The sequence below is a fragment of the Ooceraea biroi genome, chromosome 12 (assembly GCF_003672135.1).
Source record: "Ooceraea biroi isolate clonal line C1 chromosome 12, Obir_v5.4, whole genome shotgun sequence".
Lineage (NCBI taxonomy): Eukaryota > Metazoa > Arthropoda > Insecta > Hymenoptera > Formicidae > Ooceraea > Ooceraea biroi.
In genome coordinates, this window is record NC_039517.1 from 11,861,921 (window position 1) to 11,877,357 (window position 15,437).

At 41.0% G+C, this 15,437-nt stretch overlaps 1 protein-coding gene across 1 annotated transcript; it reads right to left on the bottom strand.

Moving 5' to 3' along the window:
* Positions 1-422: 422 nt before the first annotated feature.
* LOC113563012 lies at positions 423-2,889 on the bottom strand. Its single transcript, XM_026974004.1, has 4 exons — positions 2,578-2,889; positions 2,213-2,497; positions 1,671-1,961; positions 423-1,001 (listed from the first exon to the last, which is right to left on the bottom strand). The coding sequence occupies exons 1-4, from the start codon at positions 2,887-2,889 to the stop codon at positions 423-425; spliced, it is 1,467 nt and encodes a 488-aa protein (XP_026829805.1).
* Between the last annotated feature and the right edge of the window lie 12,548 nt (positions 2,890-15,437).

A 15,437-nucleotide genomic window follows, 5' to 3' on the forward strand; every position in this document is an offset into this window, starting at 1 on the left:
TATCATGTGTAACATTGTAATCGTTTAGTATAATCCAATAAATAGTAATATGCTTTCGTGTGCAATAAATAGTAATACGCATTCGTATCAATTCGGTACACGTACCTTAGCAAAGACGGTCTTTTATACTTGCTCGCGAGAAATTTCGCTGCATTTGATAACAGCTGTGCGGGCAAGGCCGGACGCATCGCGATAGCGCGGTGACGCCTCTCATTGAACTCTTGGTTTTTTCTACATTAAGTTTTTTTCTACATTAACCTTTTTTCTATATATGGAGGTGTCACAAGAGAGTAAAGAGAAATAACTCCGCGCGTGTTAGCATTGTCGCAATCTTTTATTGTAATAATGATAAATAATTTTTTAAGTACATGCTATATCATATATACTATATCATATATACTATATCATATATATGCGTGCAATTACAACACATCATTCCGACTGATCCAAGAATTGTGCGACGCGTCCATTCCGAGCCACTTGACGTACTCCTTGTTTCCTCTCCGCCGCAGCACCTTTTCCACGAGGTAGACGTCCGGATAACGAGCTCTGAGTAACTCATGCTCGTAGAATCCGCCGGAGATCGGTTTACCGCTATAGTCTTGCAACAGGTACGTCACGGGATTGGTCCGTTGCACCTTCGACACCGTAAACACCTCTGTGCTCCAATTCGGTGTATAGCCCTTCGCGAAGACGGTCTTATACTTGCTAACGCGCACCTTATCACCCGCGTAAAATTTCGCTGGAGCGGCGATTTTCACGCGTTTGTAAACAGTGGATAGCAGCTGCGCAGCCGTGGTCGGCGTGACGTCGACCGGACGCATCGCGATAGCGCGGTGACGCCGAGCGTTGTACTCGCTAACGAGACGCGATAGCACGTCCACCCATTTGTACGATCCATTGAACGTAACCACTTTCCACATTTCATTCTTCAGCGTACGATTAAAACGTTCCACTATCGAGGCTTTCATTACCGAGTGCGTGGAATAGTGATTTATACCGTGCTTAAGGGGGGAGCCTGCTTTAGAACGTTGAAAATAAGGTATAATTTTACGAATTTTTTTTGGAGAAACTATACAGCGGATCATTATAAAACTTGGATGCATTTATTAGTACATGTTTAAAGATAAAAAAAATTATTTTTTTATTTGAATATATCGCCTGTAGAGGTCGTCCTAGAGGCATCTTAGTGCAGCCGGCATTGTAAATTGGTGAGCATTCTCCTACCTCCAAATTTCATCCAAACTGAAAAATTGAAATGTTTTCTTGTTATTTATGAATTCCCATCGTCGATGAACCTTTAATATTCATAAAAACATTAAGTTAAACAATTATTTTTGCATGAAAAAGTTCAAAAACTTTGCCTAAAAATCGTACTTTTGTGTTCTAAGCTCCACCATTTTGGCACTTTTCAACTTTTTTCTTCTCTCTTTGGTTCATCGACGATGGGAATTCATAAATAACGAGAACATATTTCAATTTTTCAGTTTAGACGAAATTTGGAGGCAGGAGAATGCTCACCAATTTACAATGCCGGCTGCACTAAGATGCCTCCAGGACGACCTCTACAGGCGATATATTCAAATAAAAAAATAATTTTTTTATCTTTAAACATGTACTAATAAATGTATCCAAGTTTTATAATGATCCGCTGTATAGTTTCTCCAAAACAAATTCGTAAAATTATACCTTATTTTCAACGTTCTAAAGCAGGCTCCCCCCTTAAGGGTCAGTTCTCGCAGGTGCGAGTTGTAGAACTCTTTGCCCTCGTCGGTGTGCAGGTTCCGCGGACACCTGCCGGTGTCGCGAAACATACTGGCGAACGACCCGGCAACCTCGCTTCCGGACTTGCGCTTGAGAGGTACGGCCCACGCGTACTTGCTCAGCGCGTCGATGATCGTCAGTATGTAGCGGTAGCCTCTGTTTTGACGCGCGTACGACTGCACGTCGACCACATCCGCCTGCCACAGGTCATCGTACCCGCGTACGATAACGCGACGGCGAGGAAAGTTTCTTCTCGCTGGCGTGTGTAATTCACGAGTCAGCTGTAACCTCTCCGAACTGACGTTATCGCTCGACTTGGTCCTCATCGCGACGCGGCGAGCGGGTCCCGTCGATCTTCGTTGCGTCCGTACGATTCGCTGTTCCACCGATGCGCCGGTCCCTCGATTCTCCTCGTATCGCTCGAGAGTCCGCTCAGCTCGTCCCTCACCTTCGACACCGTTGCCTCGAGATTGGTGGCCCGTTCCTCGCACGACTGCGCGGTCGTCGTGACCTTGTCCAATCCGATCGTGTTTAATCTAGCGTCCGTTCGCGCCTTCGACACGTTTTCCGCGAGGTACTTCAGCTTCGTGTCGTGCGACTCCAACTTCGTCCTCAGAGAGGTCGTATCGGACTGCAGCTGCGACAACAACGCGGTGAATCTCTCCTCCTGAGTGACGATCAGCTTCCTCGTTTCCTCGACGGCTACGACCAACTCGCCGATCCGGCCGTTCGTCTAGTCTCGGTGCGCGTCCGTCGTGGCGGTGCGCGTCTCCAGAGCCCCGATCCTGCTCCCCAGCGCGTCCATCCTCGCACAAGCGACGCGGACGCGCCCTCGATGTCCGCTCGTAGAGCGACGATCGCCTCGCGATGGTCGCTGTAGTCCTTGCGCTGGGCCTCGGACAACGAGTCGACCCGCTGATCTACGTGATACCTGTTCACCGCGTCGTGTTCCTCCCGCGGCACTGCCACGTTCCGTATTCGGCGCCTCTTTGCGTCGTACTCGTCTCCGTCCGGGACGAGGCAGAAAGCGTTGTCGCGCACGTAACCGCGAACGTCGCTGGCTCGAAACCGCGTAGTGTAGTCGCCGCTCCGCGCGAGGGTGGCGCCGAACTTGTTCACGGGCATCGATGCGTCGCTACCGTCGCGTCAGGGCGCAATGACGCCCACCCCTCGGAGCTCCTCGATTATAGACAGGAACTCGGCGTCGTGCGAGTCGTTTGCCCGCGCCGCGCGACGCCTCGATAAGCCTGAGGCGATCCACCAGTTCGTTCGGATCGTCCCAGTGCACGTAATTTATCTTGTTGTCGGTTACCCTCATGGCCGGGGGTGGCAGATGTTCCATGCCGGCTCCCCCGTGACCCGCGATCGGGCGAACACCCATCAACGGGGCGATGATCGTCCTGTACTTGTGTCCCTTGTTACCCTTGATCTGCCCTTGCTAATGTCTCTGCTTGTGTGCGTTCGTCGCCAAAAGGACCTGCGGTACAGCGTAGTATCGTGCACGTTGTACACGCTCTCGTCGGGGGTTCGCATGAAGATAAGCTCGTACAGACCGGGCGTACCCTCGTACCACGTACCGCCCACGAATATGGAGTCGTCCGCGCCGACGTCGAAGCGCTTGTTGCAGAGCATCGTGCCGGTCTCACCGATGTACACCCCGTACACGTTGTCGATCGCGCTCGTCTTGCTCGTGGAGCCGCTGCCGCTGTCCCTGAACAGAGCGCCCACGTATCTCCGACCTAGCGGTCCAAGCGTGGCTAGCAGCGCGTCCCTAATCACGTCCGTTTGCATGACCTCGGCGACGGATCGTTCCAGCGGACTCATCGGCACCGGTGTCTCGGGCGCCGCGAGCGCGGGCGTCGAGCTAATCAGCGGCGATGACGTGGCGATCAGTCTATGTCGACCTATCTTTAGCTTCTGCGGCGTAACTATCGCGGACGACGAGGCGTCGGCGTCCTCGTGCTCGAACTTTCTCTTCACGCGGGACGCGTCCACGGCCTCGGGCTCGTCGACGGAGTGCTCGACCAGCCGTTTCAACGGCTCGACAATCGGCTTGAAGTGGCTCTCCAAAGCACGCTTGTCCTCCATTCTGCCGGTTTTCAGACTCCGGTGCTTCCTGCAAATCGAATCGCGCGCGCGCGCGATCCCCTCAGCGATCGCCTCGCGCTCCTGCAGCGCGGGCACGGCTGCCCCGCTCGACATGCCCGCGACGACTGCCCTCCCCCCACTACCCCGTCTCCCGTCTACGGCACGGCGTACTCGTTGAATGCACGCCTGTATCTACCGTTGCGAAGCGCGCTGTCCTTGTCTATCACGAGAAAGCCGTACCGCCGGCGCCAACAGTCGCGGCACAGCGTGACGAACTCCTCGAAGGTCATGTCGGTGTTCACGTGATCGTTATACACGTGCCTCAGATTAGTACCGTCCTGTCGAAATAGGATCAGCAGATTCGCGTTGTCGCGCAGCAGGTGTTTCGGTATCCGGGCGTACGTCTGACAGAGGTAGAAGCAGTCGACGAGCGAGTGCCTGCCCATCGAGAAGTGCTTCCTCATGGCGTCCTGCCTGTCGCACGCGACGTCGTCGAAAACAAATATCGAGTGCGGCGGGGCCTCGTGCGGCGGTACGACGTCACCGCTGTCGGGGAACGCGTGGTACCCGATCTCCCCCATCGATCCCAGCAGACGCTCCAGGTAGCGGTACTTCGGCTGTGCCAGCGACTTCGAGTACACGTACATGTTCTCGAAGCGCACGCCGTGCGGACTCTCGAGCAGGCCGATCACGTTCTTCTTGCCGCATCCCGACGGGCCGCAGACCAGGGCGCGTATGGTATTCGGTAGCAGGGAACCGTGTCTGCTCGCTCTCCCCTCTCCACCCCCGATCCTGTCGCACAGGTTCGACACTCGTATCCGCGCGGGCTGCTTGACGTAGCGCATGTCGCGCGTGATCGCTCGCGCGCGCGGAGGAGCCCGGCTATTTATAGGTTGATCCACGCCACCGGTTCGATCAGTCGCGTACGCGAGACTGCCCCCGCACGCGCCTACGACCGCTCCGGCGCGCCACGAATGCGTCTGGCCGCTCGCGGCGCGGGTCTACTCAATCGCGCCATAGACGCCCTACCGATCGAGCTTCACGTTCCCGGCTACCAGTTCTGCGGACCCGGCACGAGACTCGCGAAGCGACTCGCGCGGGGCGATCGCGGCGTCAATCCGTTGGACGCTGCCTGCCGCGAGCACGACATCGCCTATTCGCGCAGTCGACGCACAGTGGGCCAGGAACCGTGGTTCGGTGGCCAAAAGTCTAAAATTGATAGGATATTGATAGGATTTGCGTAACACTCGTTTTATAAAGGTGTTTTAAGTTACTGATTTCAAATATGTTATTTAAATTTTAAAATTCAAAATGGCGAATTCAATATGGCGACTAAAATATTTAAAAACGTCGGATTTATATGCTGCTTTTTTGGGAGGGAGTGTTATGAGTCGCTGATTAGAATTATGAAGTAAAAATCCTAAAATTCAAAATGGCGGATGCAATATGGTGACCAAAATGATTTAAAAATATTTAAAAACGGAATTCTGTATGTAAAAACAATTGTTATACCTGTATTTGGTCTATACCAGAGCTTGTCATAATGAGATTACACTACGATTATAGACCACAATGAAATTTTTGGTATTTTTAAATGAGTTCCCCTCGCCTCTCATATCTCGGAGTGCTTTCTGAGTGAGTTCCCCTCGCCTCTCACGTCTCGGGGTGCTTTCTGAGTGAGTTCCCCTCGCCTCTCACGTCTCGGGGTGCTTTCTGAGTGAGTTCCCCTCGCCTCTCACGTCTCGGGGTGCTTTCTGAGTGAGTTCCCCTCGCCTCTCACTTCTCGGGGTGCTTTCTGAGTGAGTTCCCCTCGCCTCTCACGTTAAATGAATCTCTTCATCATCATTTGATAATTCAATATTGTTTAAAATCTCAAATGTTTGAGAGATACCTGGCAACTCAATTGTTTCGTTATCGCTTTTTATGTTAGGGTTATACTCTTCATTTTCTTGAGGAATTGCAAGTAAATTTCTCACTTCCTGACTAAGTTTTAATACTTTTTTCTTTTTATGTCGGGATTCAAGGCTTATAGAACAAATAATTGGATCCGTGCTATCCATAGCTCTGTAAAACATGTCTTCTATGTTTGCTTTGCGACTAAAAGTTCTGCAGTGAGATAACCTGTAATTTTTATAATCTTTATTCCGAGATTCGGAAGCTTCCTCGGCAAGTATACCTATTGGCAGAAGACTTGTTCTAATAATATCAGCACCATGCATAAGAATTTTATGTAATGTCGAAGGCATAGGAAACCAATTGTAGTTCATAACGTTCGGCAGTCGTATCGCAAAATGTTTGAAATTTTTGTGGGTCAATTGGAAGATCGCAAGAGAGGGCAACTAAAATAGTTTTGAAATTACAGAGTAACTTAGGATTGAGATCAAGATATTCCGCAAGGAGTTCTGGTTTCTCGAAAGCCTTGCGTGCTGTATTGCCATCATTAGTATTACCAAAGCCTCCTGGTTTTGGCTTGTCCACTATTAGTGCCAACTTTTCCCAAAAACGACTTTGTACTTGCTTTTTTCTTTGTGCAAATTCTTCTTTATTATTAGAACTTCTAATTTGCCACACTTTGATATTAATCCTGTAAGAAATGTGCAAACATGTTTCGAAGATTCTTATCCAGGCATGAAGTGGAGAGAGCATGTAATGAAGAGATTTCGGATCTGGTAGAAAGATGCCCTTATCTTTGTTACTGAGTGTATTAAACATTTTAGGAGTTGCATGACACATTGGACAAGATTGCATCGACTTACAGTAAACCTACCTTTGTGTGACTCGCTGATTTCAATGAAACTTTGTACACTTGTAGAGTAGGCAAAAATAATAGACACGTATTTTTTTTATCGGCAATGATCAACATTAAAGGGGTGAAATCGACCCCCATAGTTGAGGGTATTAGGGAGTCGTTAAGGTGTTTCGCATAGAAGCAATGCACCGACAACATGAAACCAATTGCAAAGTGTTTCTTAAGTTAAATAGTGAAATTAACATATTCGACTTTCCATACATCAGTGTTGCGAGGGGTAAAACATCCCCCCAAAAGGTTTATTTTTACAGTTTTTTTAATATAACAGAAGAAATTATTAACTGATTTTAATGAAACAAAAACCAAATTAAAGAGCATGAAAAAATAAAAGTTACGTGTTTTTGCTTTTTTCGAAAAAACCAAAATAAAGGGGTGAATCACCCCTTAAAATGAAATTGTCTTTTCTTGTATTGAAATAATTTCATTCGCTACTTTAAAATGTTTTTTATGTTAAATAATGAAGTTTACATGTCCGACTTGTCATGTACCCTTGTTGCGAGAGGGTAAACCATCCTTCCCACAAGGAATAATTGTGACGACGAGTAGGTGACCATAGTCTATTCACATTTTTATCTATAGTCTGATCTATCTATCTAAAAACTAAAGCTAAAGCTAAAGCAGAATACTATTATTTTTTTCGTGTATTTTTTGTTTTTTAATATTTTTTTTATTTCTAACTGTAATTTTTTCACTGTTTTTTAATACCTTTTTCCACTCATTTATTGCTCGCGTTTCGTTTATGTATATTTTTTATTGTTTATAATCTTTACAGTAATGATATTCAAAAACAATTCATTAATACATAAAGAATTTGCACACCAAGAACACTTTATAATTGCTATATCATTGCATGACGCACATATGGTTTCGCAATTTTTAAAGCAATAATCTACGGGATTATCAAACTCAGGTGGTTTCTCCTGTAAATATCCGCTTTTGTACCACAAATATTTAAATACATTTATAAACCGAGGAGAAGATAATTGGTTATGAATAAGCGATTGAAGTATAATAATGTTGTTTCGCAAATGTAAGTTCACATTGTACTTGTACAAAAGGACTGTATCAGAAAAATGTTTAATATAATTTTTCCAGATCCTGAAACCGAAGACATCAAGAGGTTGAATCATTCCGGTCATTCCTGCAGGAATTGTTAAAATTTTTACACTCTTTGATAATTTGTCTATTGTTTCAAATTGTCTCGAATTTTGGCTACTCCATGAGTCTAAAAGCAACACACTATTATCGTTGCTATTAGGAAGATAAACATTTGTAAACCATGTTTTTACAAGGTTTGTTGTCATCTTACCTGAGTTTGAAGGTAATGCAACAACATTTTCAGCCTTAAAAAGATTTAGTTCCACTTGAGGTCCAAATTTTCCATCCTTTTCCTGGAAAATAATTAATAGCGGTGATAAAAGAGAACCACTTGTTGATATGATGGGCTGAATTGTATAACTATGAGTCATAGAATTTATTGATTGTGTTAGTGTTTCAATTATTTTCTGTCCTCGGAGAGATAAAGTACGTCCTGTGTGCATTTCTAAATTGAAACCCGATTGATCAGAATTAAAAACATTTTCTGCTCCAATTAGTGAAAGTTCCGTTTTTACTTTTTCTACAAAATTATTAGCCTCTATTTTTAATTTATTAATGTCTGTTAAGTTTTTCTGCGTTATAAACTTATTTATTTTTCTAGAAACAATATGGTGCTTCTGTTTGAAATTATGAATCCATTTATCAGATGCTTTAAACAAATCTTCCGATAATTGTAATTGATTTCTAGCATTCAGAGCCCATCTGCGAATATCTAAATCATGAATTGGTAAAGATTTTTGTAAAGCATCTTCAAATTGAGATAATACATATTCTGATAATTTTTTAAATTTTTCTTTTGTATTTCCGCCTTTTGAAATTTCCTTTTCCCATTTATATAATTGTTGCTTTGATGTAATACGTTTAAATCTGGCTTTAACTGTTGCAAACTTTAATTTATATTTTTTTCCTGATTTCCAAAATTCTATAACTTTTCGTTTATATTCTTCATCCAAAACTTCTGTTAATTCGATAGGTGAATTTTAATTAGAAGTCGCAATATCTTGAATATAATCGTTATCACCATTTTCCTCGATTAAAACTGCATCCTGAAGAACACTTTCGTCTTCAAAATTGAGAGTAGTATACGTTTCTATAAATAGAGATTCTTCAATGGCATCTTTTATCAGATTCTCTATACGAAAACTGAATCTCCTCTCATCTTCGCTAATGACAGATTGAAAATCATATTGCGGATGATCGAAGGCTGTTGCTAACAATTGCAAAATATTCTTTGGATTTAGCATCATTTTGCAGAACCAGAACTTTAGTAAAAGAATAGCAAATCCGTGTTCTATGAGTCGTCATGTGCCTATTGACATTCGCGGATGAATTCGCTCACGAGAAAGTAAGTAAGCTAGGTCCCACTGATATCTAACCTCTGATTCCCACTACTAGCGGAGTCGGCAGCTCGCGGTGGACCGAAAGTGTAGGTGCACACATATCCACGAGGGTCTCGCTGTGTGCGTGCCTGCTAATACCAATAGTCGCCGCAAGCTGCCGACTCCGCTAGTAGTGGGGATCAGAGGTTAGATATCAGTGGGACCTAGCTTACTTACTTTCTCGTGAGCGAATTCATCCGCGAATGTCAATAGGCACATGACGACTCATAGAACACGGATTTGCTATTCTTTTACTAAAGTTCTGGTTCTGCAAAATGATGCTAAATCCAAAGAATATTTTGCAATTGTTAGCAACAGCCTTCGATCATCCGCAATATGATTTTCAATCTGTCATTAGCGAAGATGAGAGGAGATTCAGTTTTCGTATAGAGAATCTGATAAAAGATGCCATTGAAGAATCTCTATTTATAGAAACGTATACTACTCTCAATTTTGAAGACGAAAGTGTTCTTCAGGATGCAGTTTTAATCGAGGAAAATGGTGATAACGATTATATTCAAGATATTGCGACTTCTAATTAAAATTCACCTATCGAATTAACAGAAGTTTTGGATGAAGAATATAAACGAAAAGTTATAGAATTTTGGAAATCAGGAAAAAAATATAAATTAAAGTTTGCAACAGTTAAAGCCAGATTTAAACGTATTACATCAAAGCAACAATTATATAAATGGGAAAAGGAAATTTCAAAAGGCGGAAATACAAAAGAAAAATTTAAAAAATTATCAGAATATGTATTATCTCAATTTGAAGATGCTTTACAAAAATCTTTACCAATTCATGATTTAGATATTCGCAGATGGGCTCTGAATGCTAGAAATCAATTACAATTATCGGAAGATTTGTTTAAAGCATCTGATAAATGGATTCATAATTTCAAACAGAAGCACCATATTGTTTCTAGAAAAATAAATAAGTTTATAACGCAGAAAAACTTAACAGACATTAATAAATTAAAAATAGAGGCTAATAATTTTGTAGAAAAAGTAAAAACGGAACTTTCACTAATTGGAGCAGAAAATGTTTTTAATTCTGATCAATCGGGTTTCAATTTAGAAATGCACACAGGACGTACTTTATCTCTCCGAGGACAGAAAATAATTGAAACACTAACACAATCAATAAATTCTATGACTCATAGTTATACAATTCAGCCCATCATATCAACAAGTGGTTCTCTTTTATCACCGCTATTAATTATTTTCCAGGAAAAGGATGGAAAATTTGGACCTCAAGTGGAACTAAATCTTTTTAAGGCTGAAAATGTTGTTGCATTACCTTCAAACTCAGGTAAGATGACAACAAACCTTGTAAAAACATGGTTTACAAATGTTTATCTTCCTAATAGCAACGATAATAGTGTGTTGCTTTTAGACTCATGGAGTAGCCAAAATTCGAGACAATTTGAAACAATAGACAAATTATCAAAGAGTGTAAAAATTTTAACAATTCCTGCAGGAATGACCGGAATGATTCAACCTCTTGATGTCTTCGGTTTCAGGATCTGGAAAAATTATATTAAACATTTTTCTGATACAGTCCTTTTGTACAAGTACAATGTGAACTTACATTTGCGAAACAACATTATTATACTTCAATCGCTTATTCATAACCAATTATCTTCTCCTCGGTTTATAAATGTATTTAAATATTTGTGGTACAAAAGCGGATATTTACAGGAGAAACCACCTGAGTTTGATAATCCCGTAGATTATTGCTTTAAAAATGCGAAACCATATGTGCGTCATGCAATGATATAGCAATTATAAAGTGTTCTTGGTGTGCAAATTCTTTATGTATTAATGAATTGTTTTTGAATATCATTACTGTAAAGATTATAAACAATAAAAAATATACATAAACGAAACGCGAGCAATAAATGAGTGGAAAAAGGTATTAAAAAACAGTGAAAAAATTACAGTTAGAAATAAAAAAAATATTAAAAAACAAAAAATACACGAAAAAAATAATAGTATTCTGCTTTAGCTTTAGCTTTAGTTTTTAGATAGATAGATCAGACTATAGATAAAAATGTGAATAGACTATGGTCACCTACTCGTCGTCACAATTATTCCTTGTGGGAAGGATGGTTTACCCTCTCGCAACAAGGGTACATGACAAGTCGGACATGTAAACTTCATTATTTAACATAAAAAACATTTTAAAGTAGCGAATGAAATTATTTCAATACAAGAAAAGACAATTTCATTTTAAGGGGTGATTCACCCCTTTATTTTGGTTTTTTCGAAAAAAGCAAAAACACGTAACTTTTATTTTTTCATGCTCTTTAATTTGGTTTTTGTTTCATTAAAATCAGTTAATAATTTCTTCTGTTATATTAAAAAAACTGTAAAAATAAACCTTTTGGGGGGATGTTTTACCCCTCGCAACACTGATGTATGGAAAGTCGAATATGTTAATTTCACTATTTAACTTAAGAAACACTTTGCAATTGGTTTCATGTTGTCGGTGCATTGCTTCTATGCGAAACACCTTAACGACTCCCTAATACCCTCAACTATGGGGGTCGATTTCACCCCTTTAATGTTGATCATTGCCGATAAAAAAAATACGTGTCTATTATTTTTGCCTACTCTACAAGTGTACAAAGTTTCATTGAAATCAGCGAGTCACACAAAGGTAGGTTTACTTGTTAGTATTTGTAATAATATTCAATATTTTGCCATCTATTAGTGTAAGAAATAAAGAAAAATGGATACGAATACAATGATCTTCATCCAATTGAACTTCGAGAACTTCTAATCTGTCTATTTGACCCTCCACATTTGTTTTTGTTTCAAAACAACATCTTTTGATTCTGTTGTATATTCTATTGTAAGAGGACGACAAGATCTTGGAGACTGAGATGCTTTATTATTCCATAATATAACATTGTTTGCTGTTGATAATCGTAATGGAATAATTGTGGTAATAAATAAATTTTGATCACTCTGAGATATATTTTCCTCTGCCAATTTGTAGTTTTGCTTAAAACATGAAAAATTGAAGCTTCCATCAAATCCCCAAGAACACATCATTATTGTTTCTATTTCATAACCCCTTCGTTTTGCATATATTGAACAATCACTTCTGCTTGTAACTTTATAATTCTTTCTGTAGTGTGTTTAAGCAGCGATTGAACAGTGGTCTCTGCTTTTTTTTCTGAAATAGAAACTTTTCTTTGGTGGCTGCATTCTGCTTTAGCAGTTCTAACATCTTATACGGTGGCCAAATATTTGCTCCGCATGATTTTGTTTCCAAACGCATATTTTGATATACTTCCTTAGAAAGCGATATCAAATAAGAACGCTAAAGCTTCTTGTGCAGTTTCTTCCTTAATAAATATTGGTTCATTCAATAATTTCCTTATTTTTTTTGGTGTTTCTGAACTTTCCAAAATTTTATCAGAACGGTATACAAGTCTGTATTTGAAGATTGTTTCGCTGCGTATGACAAGCCATTATCATTCTTACGGATCATGTTTTAGCTTAGTACTAATTTTGGCAACTTCGCGACGTTTTGAACGCTCTGATTTTTAGTAAACGCAAGTACTGGGCGACCAAAATGGAAGATGAAGCAAATGTTGTGCCATGGAAAGAGGAATAGAAAAATCGGAATTCAGCCAGACAGCGTTAGATTCAAATCTTTCTGACATTCTTTTCGCGGCTTGAAATTTCGCATTGCGTTTAGATTTGAGGTCCGTATAGCGACTTTTAAAGATTCTAATTCTGATCTCGGGATGTTTTCAATATTCAAATTCAGTTTCGACACAATGTAAATAATAGTTGAATCTAGATCATTTGTCATTAGAAACTCAATAATTTCTCTTTTAGTAAACTTCGCCATTATATGCACAATATAATTAGGGCTACAAGAAAAAAGAGTAAAAGGAAAGGAAAAATGATAGTTTTAAAGTTATGATAAAAAGCGAAGTAAACGCAAGCTGGAAAGCAAGTTAAAAGCAGAACGATACACGACGAGGCGCGGCCGCAATTGTTCTATAGAGCGCGGAGCGGTACTGGTACGGTCAGGACCATAGACATGTACATACATAGACGTAGTATTGCCTACGCCCTCCTACGGCGTATCCCTCGATAAATGAATAATGACTGCAATAGAAACAGAGATTGTACGCATTCTCTCTCTCTTCGCGCGTGATAAACAAATGATACATAAATAAATTGCTATATTTGTACATGCAACTAACAATGTACGCATGCGCGAAAAGAGAAAGAGAGAGAGAGAGAGAGAGAGAATGCATACAATCTCTGTTTCTATCGCAGTCATATTACTCATCCAGGCACATGTTTTTAGCTGCATGCTCCGTCTATTCATATATGTCTACGATCAGAACTGATATTTGCCGCTCGGATGCTGGCTCCGTTATTTGCGATTTTTAGCGTAATTTATGAAAATGGGCAAAAATGGGCACTTCTACCTTGAAGTACACATTATAAGGAACACACTGATATGTGTAATTTTTCGGGAACTAGAGGAACGCCGGAGAACGATCAAATCGCAGTAGATACTTTACTAAAGTACTAATTACTTGTAAACATCAATACTACTGAACTTAACTAAAAAGTACTTTGTTAAATACAATTATTATTTTTTGTATATGTGTATGTCTAAGGATGAACGAGAAAAAGCAAACATTTTGAAATTAATGACAGAGTTATAAATATATGAAATATTTGAAGGAAAAGTACGTGAGAACTTAAAATGCATTTTTATACTTTGCGTAACTGTCAACAGAGTGGGATTTCATTAAGTAGCAAATAACTTATGATATAAATACTTTAACTATTACAGATTACAATGGCCTAATACTTGAGTACAAATTTGAAAGTAAAAAATTTGACTTTTGGCCACGGAATCAGGTCCCCTGGCCCACTGTGCGACGGACGGACGATCGGCACGCGGCCGACCTTATGCTCGCGGACAGAGCGCGCGATCGCGTCTGGGCGGGCGACTCGAGCCTCGGCGAGAGAGCCGCTACGGCGGCCGTATGGGCCGCCATGAAGGCCAAGACGAAACTCGGAATGGGCGCGAAAAGGAAGCGAACGGTTGTGGAACGAGAACGAGGAGAAAGAATATTGAATATAACGTTATCACCATTTTCTCGATAAAAAAACTGCATCTGGAAGAACACTTTCGTTTCAGAATTGAGAGTAGAGTATACGTTTCTATAAATAGAGATTCTTCAATGGCAAATCTTTTATCAGATTTCTCTATAAGAAAACTTGAATCCCCTCTCATCCTCGGCTATGACAGATTGAAAATCATATTGCGGATGATCGAGGCTGTGCTGAACATTGAAATATCTTTGGATTTAGCATCAATTTGCAGAACGCAGAACTTTAGTAAAGAGAATAGCAAATCCGTGTTCTATGAGTCGTCATGTGCCTATTGACATTCGCGATGATTCGCTCACGAGAAAGTAAGTAAAGCTAGGTTCCAATGATAATCTAACCTCCTGATTCCCCTACTAGCGGAGTTCGGCAAGCTCGCGGTGGACGAAAGTGTAGGTGCACACATATTCCACGGGGTCTCGCTGTGTGGCGTGTGCCCTGCTAATACAATAGTGCGCCGCAAGCTCGACTCCGTCTAGTGTGGGGAAATCATGAGGTTAGATATCAGTGGGACCTAGCTTAACTTACTTTCGGTCGTGAGCGAATTCAATCGCGAATGTCAATAGGCAATGACGACCTCATAGAACACGGATTTGCTATTCTTGTTTAACTAAGTTCTGGTTCTGCAAAATGATGCTAAATCCACAAGAATTATTTTGGCATTGTTATGAAGAGCCTTCGATCAATCCGACAAATGATTTTCAATCTGTCATTAGCTGAAGATGAAGAGGAGATTCATGTTTTCGTATAGAGAATCTGATAAAAGAATGCCATTGAAGAATCTCTATTTAATAGAACGTATACTCTCTCAATTTGAAGACGAAAGTGTTCCTCAGGATGCAGTTTTAATCGAGGAAATGGTGAATAACGATTATATTCAAGATATTGCGACTTAACTTAAAATTCAACCTACTCGAATTAAAAGAAGTTTTGGATGAAGAATATAAACGAAAAGTTAGTAGAATTTATGGAAATCAGGAATAAAAATATAAATTAAAAGTTTGCACAGTTTAAGCCAGATTTAAACGTAATTACATCAAAAGCAACAATTATATAAAGGGAATAGGAATATTTCAAAAGGGGAAATACAAAAAGAAAATTTAAAAAATTATCAGACATATGTATTATCTCAATTGAAGAATGCTT